We start from the raw sequence: 22338 nt of genomic DNA on the forward strand, positions 1-22338 counted from the left end.
ATACAGAGAGCTTTATAAGAACTGTTAACTAGAATCTGTAAGAAATTACTTATAAGAAGACTTATAGCAAAGAGAGAGACTACACTGCTTAAAGTTAAAGACTGATCTGAAGAAGATAGAGAATTAATTACTGATCTGAAGATCAGATGTAATGACAGAGCTGAGAGAGATAAAGATACAGTTATGAATAGCAGTATTTCTGCTTTATCAGTCAGTAAAAAGCAATCAGAGAAGTTACAGAGATGCTTACAAGAAGCTTAACAGTAGTCAGACATTGTTATAAAGATATTAAAATTAAAAAATTTTTATTCTTGAGAAGTTCTTGAATTAATATACAGATATTGTTAGAAACACTCTCTCTCTATTATCTGAGTGAAAACACTTCACAGATGAATGAAGATACTCACAGTTTATAAGAATGAAAGCTGTTATAGAAAAAGAGAAAAGAAGATAAGATTCTGCAGACAGATCTGAGATATTTATACTACTTTAGAGAGATTTACTTACACTATGAGTGATTTCACAGAACAGTTAGATCACTCTAGTAAATAAGAGTAATTATGAATCACAGATCTGAATCTTTCTATATAACTATAAAGAGTAATTACAGACTGTGAATATCTTAATTCTACAATTCTACAGAGTTAATAAAAGAATGAAAAATTTCTTATAATTCTACAGTGTCAAAGAATAATGATTTATAAGAATAAGTGAAAGATTAACTTATAAATATTTCTCTTTAATAAGAATAATTTTATAAAGAGTGATTCATCTGTAAGATAAATCTGTATAATAGTTATATAAGAATCTTATGAAAATAATTAAGAGTTAACTGAAATTCTTCTGTATAAAAGATATGAGATGAATCTGTATAATAGTTAGAGAAGAATCTGTAAATTATAAAAAATCTTACAGAATAAGAAACTGAGTAACAGACTCTTTTCTCTTTACAGTGATAAGAAATTTTTCCTCACTGAGATTTTTTATAGATGTAAAAAGTTTTTAGTGAGTATCACTGCAGTGTTAAGCTGACTATAAAGTCACTCAGTGAAAGACTTCATGAATAAAGTCTTAGAGAGAGAGAGATATGTAAGAAATCTCACTTCTTATAAATTCTTTACTCTTATTTCTATCTCTTATATAATTAATAGAGCTAGTGACTCTTGACTACATACAACTATATAGACTGAAGTTTATGAATACTATTTATAACTTAGCTTAAATACTATTATACATTTAATCTCTATATTTTATCTTTCTATTATAAACACTTCTAGTAGTTAACAGTACATATCATATCAAGCTGTAAATACCTGAATAATCACCTGTGAGCACTTATTCTTACAGATGAAGAATTCAAAGAGTTGAAATAAATAGATTCTGTAGATAAATATTAACTCTGCTTTTCTTTATTCTGAAGTTTCTTCATTATCTCATCATTATTAAATTTCATACTCTGATGAAAACTAATCTCAGTCTTATCTTGTAAGTCAGAAGCTTTCTTATAATAAGTGATTATTCTATTAATAAGTTATCTAGTAAAGTATGTGATTCTGAGTCTTGAGCTGAACTCTGAAGTAATAGATATATTACTCATATTGAGATGACTCTGCTTCTTCTAAATGTGTAAAAAAAAAAATAAAAAAGTGATATTCTTCACAATGAAGAATGTACTTTCTTAAAAAAATATAAAGTATATAAATCTACTGACTGATAGATTTAGAGAAAATGAAATATCTCTAATAAAGAGTAAGAGTCTTTTCAAAAAAGATGAACTATTCATGTTAAAAATGTTGATGTAATATTCTAAAAAGAAAAACATGTCATTCAGGCTATAATCTGTAGAATAGTTGAAGGTTGTATTGATAGATCTATCTACAGGAACATAATATAGTGGTGGGTCACGTGATCTAGTGGGATCGCTAACCGCAACGGCCGTAAGGGTCAACATAACTTTCCACAAGCTAGCAACCTTTCAATCACACAAGCTTTACACCTTCCACACAAGAAGGATAAAACCTGAACCGCCTAAAAATACATTATTACCTAAATAATCTATTTTACGCAAATGCTCCCCCAACAACCTTATTAACATCCTATGCTATGAATCGCTTCGTTTCATTTTTTGTTGGGTGACACAGAACCACAATGTACAGTACATGTACATAGCTTTCTTCCAAAGCCTTTCTTTCTCTTTGAAAATGAGACAGGAAAAACCCAAAAGGAACAGGCACACATTTAAAAGAAAGAAAAGAAGAAAGCAAAAAGAAAAAAAAAAAAAAAAACCCCAAAGGGGTATACGAGTGAAATAGAAGAAACCCCTTGTTTCGGGACTCGGCTTTTTTCTCTTTGTACTGTACCCCAAACTCTCCAGCCAGAGAAGTGGAAAATATTCTGCGCTGCAGGCAAGAAAAACCTCCTCAGTTTACTTCGTCCTTCGTCGGTTGACTAAACAAGGTCCCCATTATGTACCTATCGGTAGTGTGTGGTCGCATTACGACACGAAACCGCCATATGTATAAAACTATTCTTATAGAAATCGTGAAGGGAGGAGGGGTCCGAATAATAGGACTGAGTCCACTTGGCGGCGCTCATCTTTGAGGGAGAGGAGTGTCTGGTAAACAGCGTAAATAAAGAGTGAGCTACACGGAATGAAATATATATATATATATATATATGTTTACTTACAGAAGAGGAAATCATCATCTCTATCACCGCATATCCCAGCACCACCTTGTTTTTCATATGGATGGCTTTCGCGTCTAGCGCAGCGGTATCCTGCATCCCGGAGGCAGCAGCAGCCGGCACCCAAATATCAGTCGCAGAAGCGTAGATTCGTATTGATATGATGGAGAAAACTAGGCATCTGGTTACGGCAAGAAGGATGCACATATGCGTAAAGATGGAGTTGTAGATTCTGAGCATCTTTTTGGCGGTGGATAATGCTGGGGAAGAGGGGGAGGAGGGAGAGGTGCGGGAGGTGCGGGAAGTGCGGGAGCGGCCGGAGCTATTTGCTAATCGGGAATCGAAAAGGCGCCTCGTTATAGAGATTAGTTGGTTGATTAAAGGTAGCCGTATGGTTAATATTAGGTCGAAAAGAGCGAAGACAAGCAGGATAACGCCGCAGTAGGCAAACGGAGAGCGAGGACGGGCAAACGTCGGTGTCGCATCCTGGAATCATCGAGTCATTGGGATAGCTGTTAGCGGGGTCTGTTGGGCTGGGGTCATGAAAACGATGGTTGTAATTTTGTTCTTGTCATATGTGGTCGAGAGAAGGAGATGTTGATTAGCCAACAACAGGAATACTCACGATCCGAATAACATCATTAACATTGTATACGAGGTCGCAGTCCGAGATGACTTCCTTGTAGCGAGTGAGGTAGATAGCGAGGGCGAACTGGAAGAGAGCGTGCAGCTTGATGTAGCCTTTTGACGATAGCCGGCCCATGGTGAAGCACTAACCTGTAGCTCTCCCGAAGAAAGCTACAATTTCCCGCGGTGTGCTTCGAGTGTTGGAAACAAGTCCAGGGACCATGCCTGTTGACTGGAGCTGTGTGGTGGATGAGATATCCGGTGTTGATCAATCAAAATATATAACTTTTAGAGTTTATTAACCACCAGGGCACGATGTTTGCTGACTAAGAGGGTCAGGCACCAGATCCAAAACTCCGCCCCGCGACAATGGAAGGACTGAACAAGCGCTTATACAACCACCTCTCGACATGCCTTTGTCTTTGTCGTTGCGAGTTATGGCTTAGATACGCTTTGTCACAGCTTGAATAACAATTGCTCAATGAATTGTCGCTAGACCTGACATTTTACCCCTTACTGCTAACAAAGCGTTTTAGAATCAAGAGGGCAGAGGGTCGACTGTCTCTCCCCGTCTGCCGTTATCAAATGGCAGAAGTTGCCGCTCTCCGAAAAGATCGCCAGATCAAATACTTCCTTCGATGTCTGAAAACGTTTCTTCCGCATCAGTATACTTCCAATGACTCAAGTCGAATGACCCTGGCCTTTTTCAGCCTCGCTGGCCTTGATCTGCTTGACGCGCTGGACGACAACCTCTCCCTGGCAGAACGCAAGGGCTACATTTACTGGATATACCATTGCCAGGTACCCTCTGGTGGCTTTCGGGGATTCCCAGGGACGATCTTCGGGGATTCTAAGAGGACTGATGAAAATGAATGTTGGGATCCCGCGAATGTTCCCGCCACGTTCTTTGCGCTCATGGCTTTGATTGTGCTGGGTGACGACTTGACCCGTGTTAAACGGAGAGAATGTTTACTGTGGCTACGCAACATACAACGGGAGGATGGGAGTTTTGGAGAGATTTTGGGGCCCGGAGGACAGATTGAGGGAAGCAATGACTTACGGTTTTGTTGCTGTGCGGCTGGTGTACGATATATATTACGGGGGAAAGACGCGGATTATCTTAAGGATATTGAAGACATCAATACTAACCGTCTCATCTCTCATATTGAAGATTGTCAGGTGATTTTGGTCTCCCCCCTTTCACTCTATACAAAACGAGCGTGCCGGGCTGACTAGAAATCAACAAATGAAAGTCATATGATGGAGGGTTTTCAGTGTCACCAATGACCGAATCGCATGGTACGCAACATACCGCACTGCTCTGTTTGTATGATAACCAACCCCCAAACTTACATTTGTCATAGCTGGTCTGACGTACTGTGCCCTCGCCTCGCTTTCATTCCTTGGTTGCACACCGCCTGCCGTCAGCCATAGTATACCGTTCCTCTCCGTTAAAACGGCAAAATTCGAAGACTTGATCCGTTGGCTAGCATGGCGGCAGACGGCAGACCTTGAAGAGGTTGACGAAGGCGAAAGTGGCTCTGAGAAGCACATAACTCCTGGGGTGGATAGATCAATAGATGAACAAATATCTGCACTCCCAGATATACTATCTCCCCCTCAGCGGCCAAGTGAGCATCTCCATTTGGCTGGATTCAATGGTAGATCGAACAAAATAGCCGACACATGTTACTCATTCTGGGTAACTGGAACACTGGGTGTAAATAAATATCCCTCCCTGCGCTATAATTATAACCGATTTTTGTTTTGTGTGTCTCGCCGGCTGATGGTTGTGTTAGATTCTGGACAGTCTTAATGTTATCAACGCAGAAGCGGGTCGTCGCTATCTCCTTGAGAAAACGCAGCATATCATAGGGGGATTCGGAAAGTGTGTCGGCGATCCGCCAGGTGTGTGATACTTAGCCATCATTACCCTAGATTTGCCTCTTTTTAATTCTGTCTTGCATGTTGGAAGGGGAATTGACCCTCCGTATAGATCTCCTCCATTCCTACCTTGCATTAGCAAGCCTTGGTCTTCTTGGCGAAGCCGGGATTGCCAGCGTCGATCCAACATTCTGCACTAGCAAACGAGCACGCCAGCACCTGGAGTCTCTCACTTGGTGGACTGGCGTGGAATCCAAAAAATAGGCGGGCGGGGAAATAATTTTTTTTCTGTTCCCTGTTAAAAACACAGATTGGGCCCCCACGAAACGGGAACATCGAATAGGACTTGTAGCCATTTAAACACTGCACGGGTAAGAAGCTTTGAGAGAGGGTGGGATTTGCGAGACCCAAGTTCTTCAACGGGTGTGAAAAGATTCCGAATGAATGGGTACTATCGGGACGGCGATAACTAAGGCGTTCGATATTTCCATTAGTGAAATAAATTCCATAGATTAATGACGATACGAATATATGCATTAGGTATAACTACTTGCTAGCTTGGGCGACCATAGAATTGTTAGTTTGAGGTCCTAGCAGAGCGCCAGTTAGTTATGGCTCTCCGGTCGCGAGAGAACAGGTACCTTGTTACTATATTACATCAGGTTTGTAAGAATGAGGAAAATGTCATTTTTGGCAAACTCTTAGAGAATTCACCGTTTCCAACGGGCGGTTTGGTTTCGAAGTTGGGTTTTAGAATTCAATACAGTCCGGTGCAACTTCACAAGATTTTTGTATTCTATACTATGGCTTGCTCCATCTAGATTTTGATCGATGTATATATATTCGTTCTGTAGATTCGGTTCATCATATGAATTGAATTGAGTACAGAGGCTCGACGAAACAGATGGATGTGTTTGCTTGGATATTTAGCCTGAGTATATATATATGCTTGTCATATCGTACCGTACTAAGCGGGAATTTTCCAGAACTATGCTGCCGTCATAAATTCTTGGTCACGAACAGAGCAACTTCTGCTTCTGATAAAATTCCCTAAAATCAATGAAATAGAAATAGCAAAATTGGGGTTATTGTAGTTTTCTTTTTAAATAAATACAGAAAATCCTACATTCCCTTATCCTTACGTGGTTGCGTTCCAAATAATGGTTCTACAAGAACAGCCCTGTCCTTCCTTGCTGCGTTGACAAACGGGCCAAGGAACGTAGTGTGTGGGCTTCAATCTGGATTTCGCATCTGACTCCCTGCCGAGGTATGGAGGTTATAAACCGTTCGCTTGACGCTGTAGTATTTTATGTCATCTTTCAGCTAAAAATGTGCAACCAGGCTCTATCTTTTTAAACCCCTCGCTCGCTGTTTCATCCCCTACCTAGCATACATTCTATATTAAGGATACTCGTCAACGATGAAGGAAAGACTGGTAGAAGCTCGTGCGTCTGGCCTTCTGATCTGTTGTGTCTTGTTCGGCTGATTAAAAGTTGATGCAGATCTGATTTCGCTCTCGGGTAGAGGCGGCTCTCCTGCCAGAGCATGGAGCGGTTCATTGTTGTCATGAATACCTGTTACATATTCACGGAATATCTGGTTTGATCTGAAGACAATTTCAACATGTTTGTCACTCAGCTCCACTGTTTCTTCGTTGGATCGTTCTGCGTCCTCTTGCGCGATGGTTACGGAAGTATCAACAATATTTTTGATCTGCCGGCCATTGCATCGTAATCGCCTATGCATAGATTCCGCAAGGGCAAGGATGGCACTCTCGTCAACTATAAGGTGCGGATTGCGACGCAGAGGCTTGAGATATAGCTTCCAAAGCTCCATTGTGGTGGCAATGTTTAATTGGGGATAATGAAGTGAAAGATGAAGACGGGATGTGATGGCCTCGTCGAATTGGCCGACTCGGTTAGTCTTAAAAATAAGGATTCCCGAGAAATACTCGAGTGCATCGAGGAAGACTGGGCTCGTCAGCTACAGCTGCAAAAGTAATTACGGAAAAACACACCTGAAGTCATAGTGTTCCCTTCATGGTCTGCGAAGGTACGTGATTTTAGGAGAGCATCTGCCTCGCGTACCAATATGATACAATCCCATCGCTCTGCTAGATGAAAAGATTGAGTCAAATACTGTTCCATCTCTCGTGATGTACCCCGAAGGGCTGCAACTCTGATCAAGAAAAGTGGTTTATCGAGACTAGCAGCAAGTGCTTCTGCCGTGGCTGTCTTTCCTGTTCCTGGAGTTCCATGTAGCAAAATAACGACACCACGGCGCCTGCCAACGACGATGTCTTGATGATCGGGTAAATTATCTTGAATTCCACGGGTTCCAGGAGACTGGCCCCTGACTAACGAGGTAAGCATTTCCTTGTGGCCAGCAGGAAGGATGATTTCGTTTAGGCCGACGGACGGTGCTTCAGTTGACATGAGGAGATAGACATAAAGTGGGTACCACTTATTACTTTGCAAAGAATATCCACATATTCGGTTCGGTAGTAGAAGGATCTGTTCGTCCTCTAGCTCATGTTGACGGAGTGCCCTTAAGCTTCTAGAAGAGCGAATAAACTGATCTCGGGAATTTAGGTCGCCCACCCCATCATCAAAGACGTCGGTGCACGCTCTGCAGTTAGGTATCGAACAGTCTATGGTCTCGAAAGATTCTCTTCTGTTGGCCTTGGTGGCTTTTGCAATCACGCTTCCCCCGAACGACGGATTCCAGGTACAGCCGGACTGCTTACAGTGTTCAAGGGCGGCGACGTGGTCGATGATAACTTCACTGCTTCGCTACATGACACGATTTAATTAATCGAGATACAGTTGGGTTGGCTCAAATGAAGTGTTGCTTACCTGCTCTTGGCCTACGTAGTTTCCAGCGCAAACCCCACAAGTGTCTCTGTGACCAGGGTCCCACTCTTGTAATATGGCTCCATTGTAAAGGAGCCTTTTTCTTGTGGTACAATGCACAAACTTCCGACCTCGCTCTCTTAGACGATCCAGAATGTGTTCATTGACCTGAGTCTGGTTGGGAGGATAGATAGGCAAAGATGAAATACGGCGTTCGCCAACAAACTCAGAGATAACGAACCGTTGCGGTCTCGGCCCATACCTTTCTCCGTTGAAGTCTATATAAAAACAGTCAACAAAAAAGTCGCTACATTGGCGTGATGAGATGACAGCGTATCCTTCTTGATTATCGTAATCCATGTTGTCGAGGCTATCCGGGCCTTCGCTCTTGGAATGGTTATCGGTATCGATGATTCGGCGTCCGCCAGTCACGTGAAGCACTTGGTAGGCCCTCAGTTTGGAAGTAGTATTTGGGGAGATGACAATTACACCTGGCTGAAACAACAGCCAGAGGTGCTCGAAATGAATTTTCTGCAATTCGTTCTCTCTAATCTGACGCCGTATATGCAATAGTTCCTGCATATCATTGTCAACAAAATTCATCAAGCATTCTAGTTCTTCAAATGCTCTTCTAGCCTGCTCTGCCGTAGAGTGCTTCGAAGGTGAATTCTCTGGAGCTGGCTTCGGCTGATCGGGGACACATCCAGCAGTCTCTTCCGGCGTGTGAGCGTCATCAGGCTTACGTAGGGTGCCAAGTTTGTCGCGCATGACTGTTAGGTAATTCCGGAGGGAATCATAAGAGAGAATAAGGGGTTTGAAGGGATAAACCAGCACATTGTGTTTTGGTGTGAGGTTACAACGTGTTATTCTCTTCAGGACACTAGAAGGGTATGCGAGTTGATTGCTATTCGGAGCAGCCCCTCACGCGCAACGGGTTCCACGCTCCCGCTAAGAGTGTTTGTTCTCGACAGCGGTTGGATATAGTCTCGCATCTCTACCCCATCAGCTGATGAGCTCGTTGCAACGACAAGTATTTTCAGCCACGGGATTATCCCGGTGCGGGTTTTCATTTTACGCCATTCCGATATTGGCACCCGGGTAACACCGATTTCCTGTATAACGGTATGATCCTCATCTTCGATAAGTGTGCTCATAGAAGGAGTGTAATACTGAGCGGAAGCCATTGAAACGCTATCATCGAATCTCACTGATTGATTGGCAACGGACTGTTCCTTTACCATCTGGAGCCTGCGACTAGCAACCTGGGAGAGGACGTCATCATCACCATCACAGGCACTGGCTGCTGCAATTACTGCCAGGCTGGACTCGTCGTCAATCATTTCTATTTCGTACTCAACGATTAGGTGTTGAGACTCGGTGACCCCGATATCTTCAGTGAACTTTGTCAGGTCTCCAAGTAGATCCTTTATGTTCTGCACGAGCCGGTCGAATTTATCCCGATCGCTCACAGCCCATCGAATAGAGCCAATGATATGGACCCTTCGCTGCAGGCTTGTATTGCAGAAAGCTTTCGTATTCTGGAAAGCTCGGGAGAAAGCACTAGACGATGCGGCCTCGGTAAATTTCGACCCTAGCGGTGGTCGTTGGACTTTGAGCCCGTAAATCTCTTTCAAGTGGTCACCGTTCGTAAGTAGAGACTTGATCTTTTCCATTGTCTGCTCTATTCGCTCGTTACGAAGAGAAGAGGTTGGATCGTCGAACCTGTGGTTGCAACGGCTGTTAGACTACTCCAGAGAGAAATACCTCCTCTATGATTGTGGTGGTTTCATACTTGGAGTTTGTACGATATGGATGCATGAAACCACACGCCTTGCCCCAGGCCATAAAGTGGAATTGTTGGTTGTCAAGCATTGTCTGCAATACCTCATAATCTGAAGCGCGTGAATCATAAACTTGGACTAGTTTAAAACAGTCAACGCAGGTCGAAAAAAGCCCTGCTAAACCAGCAAAGCCGACTGCCAAAGATAATGGCTCCATTATAATGCTGTAAGGTGTTGACAAATGTCTGGAATATATCTCTGTGGAGAAAGATGGAAAACCCGAACTGTATCATGAATGACAGCGTTGAAGGCGGAGCGGTTGGGCCGCATTTCGAGGCGGGGTAGACGGAAGCGCAAGGCTGATGGCCAAATTGGTGAGGCTAATTTTCAACACTGAGGAGGGTTGAGGTAGCGAAGATGCATATGCATGCCGCTAGGAGCATATCGGATCATGGGAGAGCTAAGAAATATGGATAATTGGTAGACGGTAACTCGCGTTGACGTGGATATTTTCTATAATAAGTAAGTGGCATGCCATATTGCTTCCCCAGGTACAAAGACCGAAAGGGGTTTTTTCTGACAAGCTGTTCTTTCAGGTCTTGGACTGCACGCTCCCATCGGAAAAAGAAGAAAAATAACGGATTTGTGACAAATGGATAGCAGCAGAAAAGAGAAGCAATCCAAGGCGGCCATTAGAGTACGTGAACGTTGATATCGGAAAGCGGGACTACGTGGGAAGCTCATGAAGGACTTTCAGCGCTGGCTTCTCATTTTGTACCCATCCTTGGCGCCCACGTGGGAAGACCATCCAAGAAAGTGTCTTGGCTCGTGGCATCTCAAATCTTCCCAGTTGACAAGTTTTAGTTATATCAGTCCACATGGGGAGTTCAGAAGAAACCACCATGTGGGCTGCCCTCTTCAGAAGAAAGGTTATGCCAGGGTCGGATTCACTATTTGTTCAGTATTAACACTGCTCTTCGTCTTCCATCTATTCTTCTCCTATTCCATTTCCTGATTTTATGCTATACTGAGCACCGCACTAAATTGTACTTAAGCACGTCGTGATGGGATTGAACTGAACGCCAAGCACCCTGTGAGCGCGATAGGAGTGAAAGAAGATATTATTTCGGCCTCCGTGGTAAAACGGATGACTGTTGTAGTGTAATGTGCTTGGTCTGTCTTCACCTAGCCTTAGGCGACTAGGGATACCGTTGATATGGGGGTCAAAGAGGCATTCGGTTCCAAGCCTTGTAGGAAGCGAGGTTGCACTGACATTTTTCCGTTCACGACCAAGGGCTATTTTCAGTGGCCTGGTCTAATGCCAAGGTAGAATGATGTTGTAATTGATGTTATCAGCGATGAGGAAGGAGGTTGTACTTGATTGGCGGGTGGAGTCAAGTTCTGCTATTTGTCTGTTTCAGGTTGGATCGGTTTACCCAGCCTTCCGCTCTTCCAACTGTAACTGGGCCACTGGATTTCCACTGTCGAGGGAGCTGACAAAATCAGTGCACAGGTCGGTTCGATTGCTGCGAGGCGTGGGTTGCTGATGTCCTTTTGAATTGGCGATCTATTGCGTTTCCACCGCCTGTGAAACAAGAACAATAAGGGGTATCATTTGCGGGCAGCAGTCCTTGACTTCGTGTGGCTGTCTTGCCTTTTAGTCCAACGAGTGGGGACGTTATTGTCGGAGGACAATATGAACTTGAACGCTCAGTATACTTTTCCTACGACACTTTGTGGATGAGCCGGACGAAGTTTGACCATTCGTAATCTAGGGTCGGAATATCAAAAAATAGATAAGAATATCTTACGCGCTGCCTTCTCAGCAACATATTCGGAGTGTGTGACAAAGATGTTCTTATCCCGTCGCCATATGTGGGTTCCGGGCTTTTCATTTCCGTCTGATGTTTTCGTTTAGGATCAAATCTGGACGATAATAAGATAGTGGTGGTAAGCAACTAACAAGGACGTCCATTTGCATCCGCATGAGTATATAGCTTGTATCACTGGGAGGAAGGATATTTTTCGACACGGGGTCCCAAAAGACGGGTAACTAGCTTCGCATTTGTAAATGTCTTTCGGCATAACCACCCCATCCTCTCTTAAATTCCGAGATCACGGACTAGCGTGGATATGAGTTCCTGGACAAGGGCTAAAATAAATAACCCTGGAACCAGGTTTGTTGGTGCCTTGGCGAACTGGATCCGCAATCTTGAGAGTGAATAACTGGGGATATTTTTCAGACATAATTATTCTTCCGCCCATTCTTCCAAGAGAGTCCTCGATACAAGGCATCATCCCTCAAAGGTGTAATTTATTGTCGCTGGAACTTGGGGAGACAGATCTTCAAAGAAGGATCCATGGAAGCCCATTGGACACTGCGTAAATGGAAGAATGGTAATTATGATTTCCGTTCGCGGTTTCCTGCTCCTCGTATTTCAGTAGTATTTGAAGCAGCCCTTTTAAGTGTGTTTCCCGCTGCTGTTCTCAAGGGTTCCGCAGCGCTCTTGTTCCATCTCCCGGAATTCAAATCTGCCCAGGGCATAGCCCGTTTCTTGACCACGTTTTTCAACATTGGTCAAAACAAAACCGGTTCTTAGTTTCTTGCCACAATTCATTCAGTCAATAGTAACTAATAATGGGTGAGTAATGGGTAACTGACAAGTATGCAAAGACACGCGCCGTATGGCAATATACAGCATAGGGCCGTGATAGACTGCCGCGTAGATATCGAACCACGTCTCAAGCGGCGTCCTCGATGGCTAAGGGTCAGTGGTAACCATTTCCAGCCGTAGACAGCAACTGGAACGGCTAATTAACAGGTGTACTTGTCCGTACGGCATCGTCGTTGCTTCTCGTTGTAGCCTGAAGCTTCTGGCGTTGTGGTTCGTTGTTGGTCGTTGTGGTCGTTGTCCTTAACTTAAATAATTGCCCAAAAGAGGCTTCAAGGGATGATCGTCGCTCTTCCGCCAACTTTATCCGCCCGCGACGAACCTAACCTCGTTAAATCATTCCAGTATCGGTCGGGCTTAAAAAGCAGCCACCACAGACCTTCCAAGTTATCTCAGACTTCTCTGACTCCACAACAGTCGATGTCCTCCATCTTACCAAATCTCCTGAAGTCCTGACATCGAACCCATTCCGTTATATGGCTGACCTGCGGTGTTTTGACTATTCGCAAGCAATGAGAAGATCAACGCGAGGGGCAGCATCACATTAATCAGCGACTCCAATCCTCACACATGCCGCCCCCCAAGTCGAAGCTCGAGTCCCAGCTTCAAAAGGATAAGGTGTGTTTGCGCATGGATTGATTATTACATGTTCTGTTAGTCGCTCTGGCGGAAATGGTGGTTTGGCTAACTTTTTCTTCTCTCGATGCCGCATAGCTCGTCAACTCCTACCGAGAGTTATTGCAGTAATTCACCCCCTTCGTCCACATGAATCTTGCTTCCTGCATTATACCGCTGCCATTCCTATCTATGAATTTATATTGATTTCCTACTCTTCGCTACACAGAGAATTCTCGTCGAAGGATTTGCGAAATGTCGGTAACTACAACCTCGGGAAGTTGATCGGGAAAGGCTCCTTTGGCAAAGTTTATCTTGCGACGCATAAGCTTACGAATGGCTCCAAGGTACTGCGGATATAATATCTTCTCTCCCTTCTGCCTGGTTGTAGTGGCGCATCGAAAACTGACATGGCCGCGGTGGGTATTTACAGGTTGTTCTCAAGTCATCGAGTCGGGAAGATGCGAACCTCGCGCGCGAGATCCACCACCATCGCCAATTTCTCCATCCGCATATAGCTCGATTGTACGAAGTGATCGTGACGGAAAATCTTGTTTGGTTGGCTTTGGAATATTGTCCGGGTGATGAACTGTATAACTATCTTAGCTGCAATGGACCGATGCCGCTCGAGAAGGTCCAGCGGATATTCACACAGCTTGTCGGGGCTGTTTGCTACGTCCACAGTAAATCGTGTGTACACCGTGATTTGAAGCTGGAGAACATTCTGCTCGACAAGCATGAAAATGTCAAATTATGCGATTTCGGTTTCACGAGGGAATATGAAGGAAAGGCGAGCTACCTGCAAACATTCTGCGGGACGGTGTGCTACAGCGCGCCGGAAATGCTGAAGGGTGAGAAGTACGCCGGGGAAAAGGTGGATGTTTGGAGTTTGGGGATAATTCTCTATGCTCTTATTGCGGGAGAGTTGCCTTTCGACGATGACGACGACCAGATCACTAAAAAAAGGATTTTGACGGAGGAGCCTAAGTATAATGAGCGGTTTCCGGAGGATGCAAAGTCACTAATAAGTCTGTTACTATCGAAGCGTCCGCTTCTCCGGCCTACCTTGTCCGATGTCCTGAATCATTCGTTTCTGGCTGAGCATTCCCCGCAGCAACAAGCGATCTTGAAATTAGCTCGACCAGCCCCGTTCTCGACCCCGCTGGAAAGAACAACCCTAGAGCGGATGAGAAGTGCAGGAGTAAATATTGATCAGGTAATTGAAAGCGTACTTGCGCAGCGATGTGATGCGCTCGCTGGCTGGTGGGCGCTCCTAATAGAGAAGGAGGAAAGGAAGGAAAAGAGAAGAGAGCGCAAAAGGCGCGAGAGGGAGGCTGAAGCGAAAAATTTACGTCGATTGAGTGCCGCCAGTACCCGACTCGAACGAATATCAGCTGCACTTGTCGAGGTTGATGAGGAAGGGCATTCTACCAAATCGCCGAGAAGTAGGGGTAGGAGAGATAGGAGAAGCATACCAACCCGTGAGTGTAGCACACCTCCCCCATGAATATCCAGCGGTGATGAACTCTAACATGATGCAGCTCAAATCATTGTTCCCGACCTTCCTAAGCTACCAGAAACCGCCATTGTCTCGTCCCCAGTCTCGGTCCTTCCGTCGCCTCCCATCGAGAAAGATCCCTCTGTCCGATCAGGTAGCTCATCACGTCACCGTCCAGTGCCCCCCCCGAAAGAAAATCGCAGATCACGTACCAGTACACTGCACCTCAGTGCGTCTCAGCCTGATTTATCGCATCCGCAGAGCATCTTGAGACGACATGGCACACGTCGCCGACATCACCCTATAATCAGCCAGCTCGCATCTATTAAACATTGGCTAATTGAATCCACAAAACGAGCCAAGTCGCCTCATTCGAAGTCATTCTCTCATGCACCTTCGCTCAAGTTTCTCACAGACAAATCAAGTCCTCCTAAAAATAAGGAACCTGCCTCCAGACCAGCCCAAACAACACCTACCACCACGGCGTTTAACCGAACACAACAAACTCCAATCCAAATGAAACGTTCATCTACCGCAAGCAGCCTTACTCCAAGCAATGCCTCCTATCCAGGGGCTGCCCGTTCTGGCTCCCTGTCCCACCAGCCCCGACCACTTAGCACCGCGAGTATTACTCATAAACGTAATTCCTTATCCCCTTCGCCCCTTACCCCTCGCAACTCATATCGTCGTTCATCTGTGGGCCTACGTGGGCGAAAATCTACTTCTTCGTCTGTCTCCTCCATTCGGAGTATTCATCATGCACATTCGCACTCCAAGACCTCATCCATATCCTCGAATAGTACCAACACGGTATCAACACCCATTGCCTCTGCCAGGCAGACGATTACCCGATCCCCGCACCCATCAGTGAAAGTTCTACCCGCAACTCCAAGCTCAAGCACCCCCTTCCCAAGTAATATCAGGCTTATTCGAGGTGGTGGACCTTCAACGGTTGCTGGGTCCGGTCATCATAAAGGGGCAGCTTATAACGCCTACAACGAAGCTGCTCCAGGTTCCATCCTTTCATCACCAGCATCAGGCCTTGTTTTTGCTCGCCGAAAACGATCAGCTTTTAAGGGTCCATCCCTTGCCACATCTGCCTTCCCCGCTGCAAGCGGCCCTGGCACTCCGGGGTTACCTAAATCAAGGGAAAATGTAATCGGTACGAGCGCTGGGGCTCAAACCGTCGGCTCCGGCGCAAGGAAAAGCCAAATTATCGAAGAAGAAGAGGATGAAATTCCGTTCGATTGTGATGATGAGGACATCGAAGAAGTGGATACATTCGACACTGCTGACGAGGCTAGCGGGGCATTCATGGACTGCAGAAGCTCCACTGATGATGCCCCTACTATTAACACTGATCCAGGACCAATTTCGCCGTCTGATCTAGACCCAAGGGGATCCCTCGAATTCGGACAAGTACAAAACATCAGTGTACAGCCAACCAAAGAGCCACAGCTTCTCCCCGCAGCAGATATCCACGAACCGAAGTACCCTCCATTCCACCCGACAGAACAGCCAGCTGGCGCCGAGACTACGCATCCTCCTCGTTCATCATCTCTAGCTGAGAAGCCCGGCTCCTCTGGCCATGGCGACGACGCGTTGCAAGCTGCAACTCTCAACGAGGCTGTCTCCACTGCGGACAGGCCGCCTACGAAGGATTCTACTATTATTACCGAATCCAAAACTACGGTTGGGGAGGAATGACTCGCGTCGTGCCTGGCATACCTGCGATTTTCGAGATACCGCAAGTCGCGGCTGCCCGGCCTAAACAGAACCAAGCGACGCCAGAGGTGATACGAGATGGACGGACGCCCTATCCCAAGAGAGAGCTTCCGACTTAGCTATTCCCTCTATATTGATGTGTTGGATTACCCGTAACGGTAACTTACATATCATTTTCGTTGTTTCATGCAGTTTTGCCTTTTGGGCGTTTCTCATGCTCCTCTCATACCCTTACACTCCGCTCATCGTTCCATATATCTACCCCTTTCCAAGACACATTTCTACATCCATTTTCCTTACATGTTTGGTAAAATTAATATTCCCCGGTGTTGTTTTTATTTCCATTTGAGGCTATATTTCGTTATTTTACCCCCATCCTTTTTGCCTCTTCATTGGTAGACTGTATCCTTATTCGCTATATAAACTAACCCCTTCTTTGACCTTGGTCTTTTGATGCACATGCTACATCCGGCTCTATTTCATTTTCTTCGTCATTCATAATTTATTTGAGATTTTCCTTTGGAATGTTTAGTGGTTGGATTTCCCATTCTTGTTTTATATACCTCTATCCTGCCCCGTTCTCGGTTTTATATACCCTTTTCAAATTTTGACTATTATACATTCACCGATTCCCTACACCATTTCATTCCATTGTCTTACCACCTATTTTTATTAGATCACTGATTCCACCTACTTTGCCATCAGTTTAAATTTCTGACTACCTGCAAAGAACTCCGCTATTCTTTCTGCATTTTGGCCACCTTCTTGACTTTTGGGTTGCTCTATATCTAAAACTCAAGCTTGAAAGAAGCTACGTTTGGCCAGTGAGTGAAATGTTTATTGTACCATATTAACCCTTTTTCGTGCTTTATCTAATGAAATGGAACAGGGGAGTGGAGAACAATATCTACCTGTACAATATCTACATGTAATAGAATCGGTCTCTCCCGCTCTCTGTTTATTTGGAACAGTACTTGGTTTCGCAAATCCCCGCAAAATCCGTGAGTGTAATCAGGGTTATAATTGTTACACAAGCCTTTTCTCTCTACTATACCTCTCTTAACGCCGCTCTAAAGTTATTCGATTCAGAGCCAAGTTGAGAGGGGCGATCAGTTATATCATGGGACTCGCAAATCCAAGCTACATGTCTCTTTTTGACCAAACTGATTGCCATATATAAATTCAGTTAGATAGAACAGCAAGGCCCTAAATTCCAGATAACCCCCACTCCGGAAAACACTTTGCGCACTCTCGAGTTTCATTAGTAGATTGGCATACATTGTGTTGTCTCATCATTGAACAGCCAGTTCATGGGCTCTTCCAAATTGAACCGTCCATTTGGCATCTGATATTTTGTTATCGACGGTTTTGGCTCATGAAGCTAGCGGCCAACTTACTATAATATCCCAGTCTTCCGTGCCCTCGGGTATATCCAACCCCATTTGGTTAGGCACGTCTACTGTTGGGCCTCTCCGACCCTCGGCCGCCTTTTCCTCCAGGACCCGCAAGCACTTTTCCTGAGCAGCTTCAACTGCCGTGATTAATGACTCTGGAAACTCGTCCTTCTCTGTTCCTTTCATGAGCCCGTCAACCCGCTCAGCTACCAAACAGGTAAAGAGATATCCCTTGATATTGGTCTCCCCAGCCTCAATACACCGGAAGGACCAAGTTATAGCATCGTTGACTATGGCAAGCAGGTCGGGCCTTAATGGTGCTGGACTTAGACCAGTCTCCTCGTGCAGCTGGAACATGAGCTCGGCTGCTGCCGTAAGGCTAGCCAGCAAAGCGCTCCCGCGAAAGAAGTGGGACCCACTAATCGCGAGTCGCACTAGACCGTTTTCTACTGTTGGCGAGGCCTCATCACCGTAAGGAGCAAGCCGCACCAGGTGCCAAATTTTCAGCGAGGCAGATAACGCATCGGTCGTCTCGCGTAGAGCCGGCACGAAGAAAGGGATATGAAGTGCTGAGAAATTGCGATGCATGATGAAATCTACTACTTGGACTTGGAATCGAGAGGGGAGGACCCCGTGGCTGATTTAAGGCCGTGGAGAGCACGACACAACTCCTTATGTGATATCCTCAATTTTGCATCGAGTTGAAGAGTTTCCTCATATGTACTACGGGATTATAGATTATTCAAAAATTCTGCGACCACCAGGCGAATTGGAAATGTTTTACGAAGGGCGATCGCAACAGACATTTGGGTAAAAGTATCATCTGATGCCGGCAGAGGGTCTCCAACCATCAGTTGATCGTCGTTCAAGTTGCGAGGCGGTTCAACATCAAAGCTGCCAAGTGAAATGAGAGGAGGCGCCCCAGAGTCTATGCTCGATTGCAGAGCTATCTCCAAAATGGTGTTCCACAGTATCCTGCGCATCTCAATAGCGAACACCGTGCTTTCTGGGAGAAATGTGGGATCCCGATGCAATCCAAGAAGCATTGCGCCCCGAATGAGAGATCCTGCCGAAATCCAGACCAGACTGCCACCAAGGCTTGCCGTTTGTCGAGCGATGAGAAGCAGAATATTAGTCTGCAAAACCTGTTTGTTTAGTCTTGCTTTAAACCCCGGTTCTGCAAGCCAGGATTGGGCCTCACAGATCCATCGAAAGGCTGAAGCCCGCATTGAGAATTTTTCGTCATATGTGGTAGCCCCGATGGCGAGTACGAGCTTAAGTTGGACCAGGAACGCTGTGTCCGGAGGTGCGACATTTAGCCATACCTCCTCATAATCTCTTTGGATGTAGGAATGTGGAGAATATGATATATGGTTTCGATCGTTCGCAGGTAGCAATCCACAAGTTTGTCAGCGACATCTTTCTGGGGCAGACCCCACTTTGGTGGTGCGGGCCAAGGAGGTGTCCACTGCGATTTGATTACCCTTGGTGGGAGTTTGCACCTTTGCATGTTGGAAGTGAGCTTGGATCCATTCTGTATGTATGTGTGGCTCGATGCTCTCGAAAAGCTCGCGAAGGATCTATTTCTTCGTTAAGAGAATGTGTTTTCGTTGTTTCTCCGCCCGTATGCGTTGGATAGAGACAACTGACCTGTACAGCACCATTACCCCAATGGTTCTGCCCAAATAGGCGAGTTTTATGTACGAGGCCACGGTTGATTTCTGGTGTTTCACCAGATGGGCGGCTTTCATGGTGAACCGAGAAAGTTCCTACCAGGGATGACGATGTTGTTTCTATTTTTAATGTTGACGTTGAGGTAGAACCTGGGGACGCGGGTGTCAGTTCCGATTTTCGGGTCTATGAGCTTAGGGGGCTCAAAGTGGAGCGAGGGGGTGAAAGATGACGAGCAGGTGCGTTTGTATAAGAATGCCCTTAATTTCCGTTGGGGGTATGCTTACCACTGGATAAGCACTCCCGCTGCTGAAGGCGACGTATGACAGAGGCATTAACTAAGTAGGTCCAGCGCTATAAGGGAAACGCTGCACAGCTCTAATACATAATACTGATTATTGGGGATAGTGGGATACTGCTGGGTTGTACTCGAATGGAAGAGCAGAGGAAATGATCGGAAAAGCTATTCGAAAATATGACATTCCGAGGCACAAGCTGGTTATCATAAGCAAATGCTGGGCCCCTGTGAGCGAACACGACGATGTGTTTATCCCTCCCTACTGGGGAGACCTCCCCAAGAGTAAAGACTATGTTAATCAATTTAGTTCGTAGATAGCTCCTCTCCGTGGCTAACCCTCCACATTTACAAGCTAATTGGCCCAAAGGTCTCTCGCGGCGGGCGATCTTCAATTCCGTCGAGGCATCTCTAAAGAGAATTGGAACAGACTACCTTGATCTCCTCATGGTGCACCGTGGGCATGTCATCCAATAAGCTTATGCATGACCCGCAAATGGCGAGAAATACGGACCAAAAGCGCAAATTCCGACTGGGCGAAGAGCCGCTCGGATCTGATAACTCTCCCTCGTTCTTCCTCATGAACTTCGGATACTTGGGTGCATATCGGGAATGTGATGTCGGGGAATTCTCCTTGAGCGCCTTTCCTGGTCAATATTTAATAAAAGTGGGAGTGATCTGTGACACAGAACGCAAGCGACAACGGCTAATAGGAACTGGTGTTTTATGGCGCTTAAAGTAACAAAGATGACATAGTTCTTGCATTCTTTGCAGAAAACGCAAAATTCGATGTAATCGGCAAACTCCGTGTAGTAACTGTGTGCGATCCAAGAACAGTGCCTGCATCTATGGAAATGACCTAGCAGAAACCCTGCAGCCCAATCTTGCGCCGGCTATGAAGTCACAGCAACCAAGCCATTCGGCGCCTACTATAGAATCCTCAGCTTTTGGCAGAAGTTTGATGAGCCTAGGTCGGCCAGTATCGTCAATCGTGAACAGCTCAACAGCCCCGTCCACTACACCTAGTCGATTATCTTATGAAGTAGATTACCTGAAGAACAGAGTTAGACAGCTTGAAGAACGTTCATCCCAGGTAACCGCTAAGGCTGCTGCAGCCCCGATTTGCCCAGCTGTTTGTATTACTCCTTTGACGACTCGACGGATACCTTCAAGGCACTGGGGAGATCAAGCTGCATAACCATTCTCGTCTAACGATTAGTTTCACACAGGTAAGGATGCAACTGTTGATATAATGGGTGGAGGCTTCGAGGGAAAGTGAAACAAATGTGGAGTTTTTGGAGATAGCAGAAGACAACTGGGAACCTCGCAAGATTAACAATTTATGCGTGAAAGCAGGATGCTAATCATGGGTATCAGGGCCATCATGTCGTATGTATATATATTCATCAAGTCTACAGGTCCGAACCTTGCCATTTCGATACTATTCCATCCTTCTCATTGGCCATATTGAGGATATGGAAATTATGAGCTTATTGGTCAGACGGAGTAAAGCCTCACAGCATATTTGTAACACGCGGAATAGATGGCTCATAACCAACTGTTACAATTCATCTGCTGGCTGATGAATCTTGTCGTCGCGGAATCTGAAGAAAATGTCAAGCTCCGTCCTGATTTGATCCGGCCGATACTGACTATTGACGGCTAGAGATCTCAAATCAAGGGAGCTTTGGACGGTTGAGTCATGCGAAAGTCGATGGGGGTCATTCTTGCTCTGACGGCAGACCTATAAGGGACAAGAAGGTATCACGGAGAAACTGATAATTGGACGAAGGAGCTGACAAAACCTGAATTAATACTCCTGTTAATAATTACTGCGATGATTGGTAAACAGTGACTCAACTGGAGAGGAGCATGTCCGTGAAACAGCTTTCTCTTCTACCTACAGCCAAAGCCTACTTAGAAGGCTTGCACCTATTCAAGGGCCATAGCTTTACAGGCAGCGATTGAAGTTATCAAACCGTATGTTGGGCCTCGCCCATCTAATTCGTCAAATGGTATTCCAGTTAGGGTGATCCCGTAAAGAAAACCACAGACCTTGTAGTCCGTAAACGTTGAGGAAACCGTCCACTAGCAAAATATTAGTACGCTGGTCGGCTGTGCACATATTTGATAGCTTGTATGTTGTATTTGTTTTGACTGTGTAGGAGACTTTTGTTGATGGTTGAGGTTAAAATACACTTTGGGGTCAACGGGTAACCATCGCTGAGCCATACCGTACTCGGTTAGTCTACCCGCGGGTCATTCGCGTGTAGTTACTTACTGCGTACATAGGTAACTAAGCTTATCATGACAACAAAGCTTCCGTGACGACCCAAAACCAACCATGGCTCGCATCTTCATCACCGGCTCCAGCGACGGCATCGGCCAGGCTGCGGCCAAGATACTTGCCGATCAAGGCCATTCGGTCGTCCTTTATGCTCGCAACGCAGATCGCGCTTCCTCGACAGAGCGAGCAGTACCTAACGCCGAAGCTGTACTTGTTGGCGACCTTGCGATCAATTTTTGAAACCAAGAAACTGGCAGAAGTCGCCAATGCATCCGGGAGCGGGGCGTTCGACGCCATAATTCACAACGCAGGCATCGGCTACGGTGCCACGAGCAGCCAGGAAATCACCGTG

General features: G+C 45.5%; 8 protein-coding genes across 10 annotated transcripts; 4 read left to right on the plus strand and 4 right to left on the minus strand.

Annotated features, from left to right (window-relative positions):
* Positions 1-1997: 1997 nt before the first annotated feature.
* Positions 1998-3603, minus strand: BDCG_03779 (uncharacterized protein). Its single transcript, XM_045419439.1, has 3 exons — positions 3311-3603; positions 2689-3171; positions 1998-2614 (listed from the first exon to the last, which is right to left on the minus strand). Exons 1-3 carry the CDS (start codon positions 3446-3448, stop codon positions 2531-2533), a joined length of 705 nt encoding a protein of 234 aa, XP_045275742.1. The 5' UTR covers positions 3449-3603; the 3' UTR covers positions 1998-2530.
* Positions 3604-3648: 45 nt separating this feature from the next.
* On the plus strand, positions 3649-6264 carry BDCG_03780 (protein farnesyltransferase/geranylgeranyltransferase type-1 subunit alpha). The gene is made up of 5 exons (XM_045419440.1): positions 3649-4491; positions 4566-4611; positions 4677-5032; positions 5112-5220; positions 5309-6264. Exons 1-5 carry the CDS (start codon positions 3898-3900, stop codon positions 5458-5460), a joined length of 1257 nt encoding a protein of 418 aa, XP_045275743.1. The 5' UTR covers positions 3649-3897; the 3' UTR covers positions 5461-6264.
* Positions 6265-6597: 333 nt separating this feature from the next.
* BDCG_16774 (uncharacterized protein) lies at positions 6598-8816 on the minus strand (the record flags this gene model as incomplete). Its single annotated transcript, XM_045425973.1, has 3 exons — positions 6598-7166; positions 7214-7988; positions 8052-8816. The coding sequence occupies 3 exons, from the start codon at positions 8814-8816 to the stop codon at positions 6598-6600; spliced, it is 2109 nt and encodes a 702-aa protein (XP_045280605.1).
* A 104-nt stretch (positions 8817-8920) lies between these two features.
* On the minus strand, positions 8921-10046 carry BDCG_16775 (uncharacterized protein; the record flags this gene model as incomplete). The annotated part of the gene is made up of 2 exons (XM_045425974.1): positions 8921-9770; positions 9841-10046. 2 exons carry the CDS (start codon positions 10044-10046, stop codon positions 8921-8923), a joined length of 1056 nt encoding a protein of 351 aa, XP_045280606.1.
* Positions 10047-12799: 2753 nt separating this feature from the next.
* On the plus strand, positions 12800-19568 carry BDCG_03782 (CAMK/CAMKL protein kinase). Of its 3 annotated transcripts, none has more exons than XM_045419442.1 (6): positions 12809-13119; positions 13216-13244; positions 13346-13463; positions 13550-14597; positions 14658-17950; positions 18037-19568. In XM_045419442.1, the coding sequence occupies exons 1-5, from the start codon at positions 13072-13074 to the stop codon at positions 16319-16321; spliced, it is 2907 nt and encodes a 968-aa protein (XP_045280608.1). In that variant the 5' UTR covers positions 12809-13071; the 3' UTR covers positions 16322-17950; positions 18037-19568. The 3 variants fall into 3 exon arrangements, with proteins under 3 accessions (XP_045280607.1, XP_045280608.1, XP_045280609.1); XM_045419443.1 differs by lacking the exon at positions 18037-19568 and having other exon boundaries at positions 12814-13119; positions 14658-17163; positions 17275-17645; XM_045419441.1 differs by having other exon boundaries at positions 12800-13119; positions 14658-19568.
* Positions 17388-21862, minus strand: BDCG_03783 (uncharacterized protein; the record flags this gene model as incomplete). Its single annotated transcript, XM_045419444.1, has 8 exons — positions 21755-21862; positions 19692-21699; positions 19384-19590; positions 19151-19313; positions 18538-19069; positions 17737-18370; positions 17618-17684; positions 17388-17479 (listed from the first exon to the last, which is right to left on the minus strand). Exons 2-8 carry the CDS (start codon positions 19737-19739, stop codon positions 17388-17390), a joined length of 1743 nt encoding a protein of 580 aa, XP_045280610.1. The 5' UTR covers positions 19740-21699; positions 21755-21862.
* BDCG_16776 (uncharacterized protein) lies at positions 19667-20897 on the plus strand (the record flags this gene model as incomplete). The annotated part of the gene is made up of 2 exons (XM_045425975.1): positions 19667-20437; positions 20474-20897. The coding sequence occupies exons 1-2, from the start codon at positions 20163-20165 to the stop codon at positions 20895-20897; spliced, it is 699 nt and encodes a 232-aa protein (XP_045280611.1). The 5' UTR covers positions 19667-20162.
* A 169-nt stretch (positions 21863-22031) lies between the features above and the next one.
* BDCG_16777 (uncharacterized protein) lies at positions 22032-22318 on the plus strand. The gene has a single exon (XM_045425976.1). The coding sequence runs from the start codon at positions 22044-22046 to the stop codon at positions 22224-22226; it is 183 nt and encodes a 60-aa protein (XP_045280612.1). The 5' UTR covers positions 22032-22043; the 3' UTR covers positions 22227-22318.
* Positions 22319-22338: the final 20 nt, after the last annotated feature.

The sequence above is a fragment of the Blastomyces dermatitidis genome (genome assembly GCF_000003525.1).
Source record: "Blastomyces dermatitidis ER-3 genomic scaffold supercont1.3, whole genome shotgun sequence".
NCBI classification, from domain to species: Eukaryota; Fungi; Ascomycota; class Eurotiomycetes; order Onygenales; family Ajellomycetaceae; genus Blastomyces; species Blastomyces dermatitidis.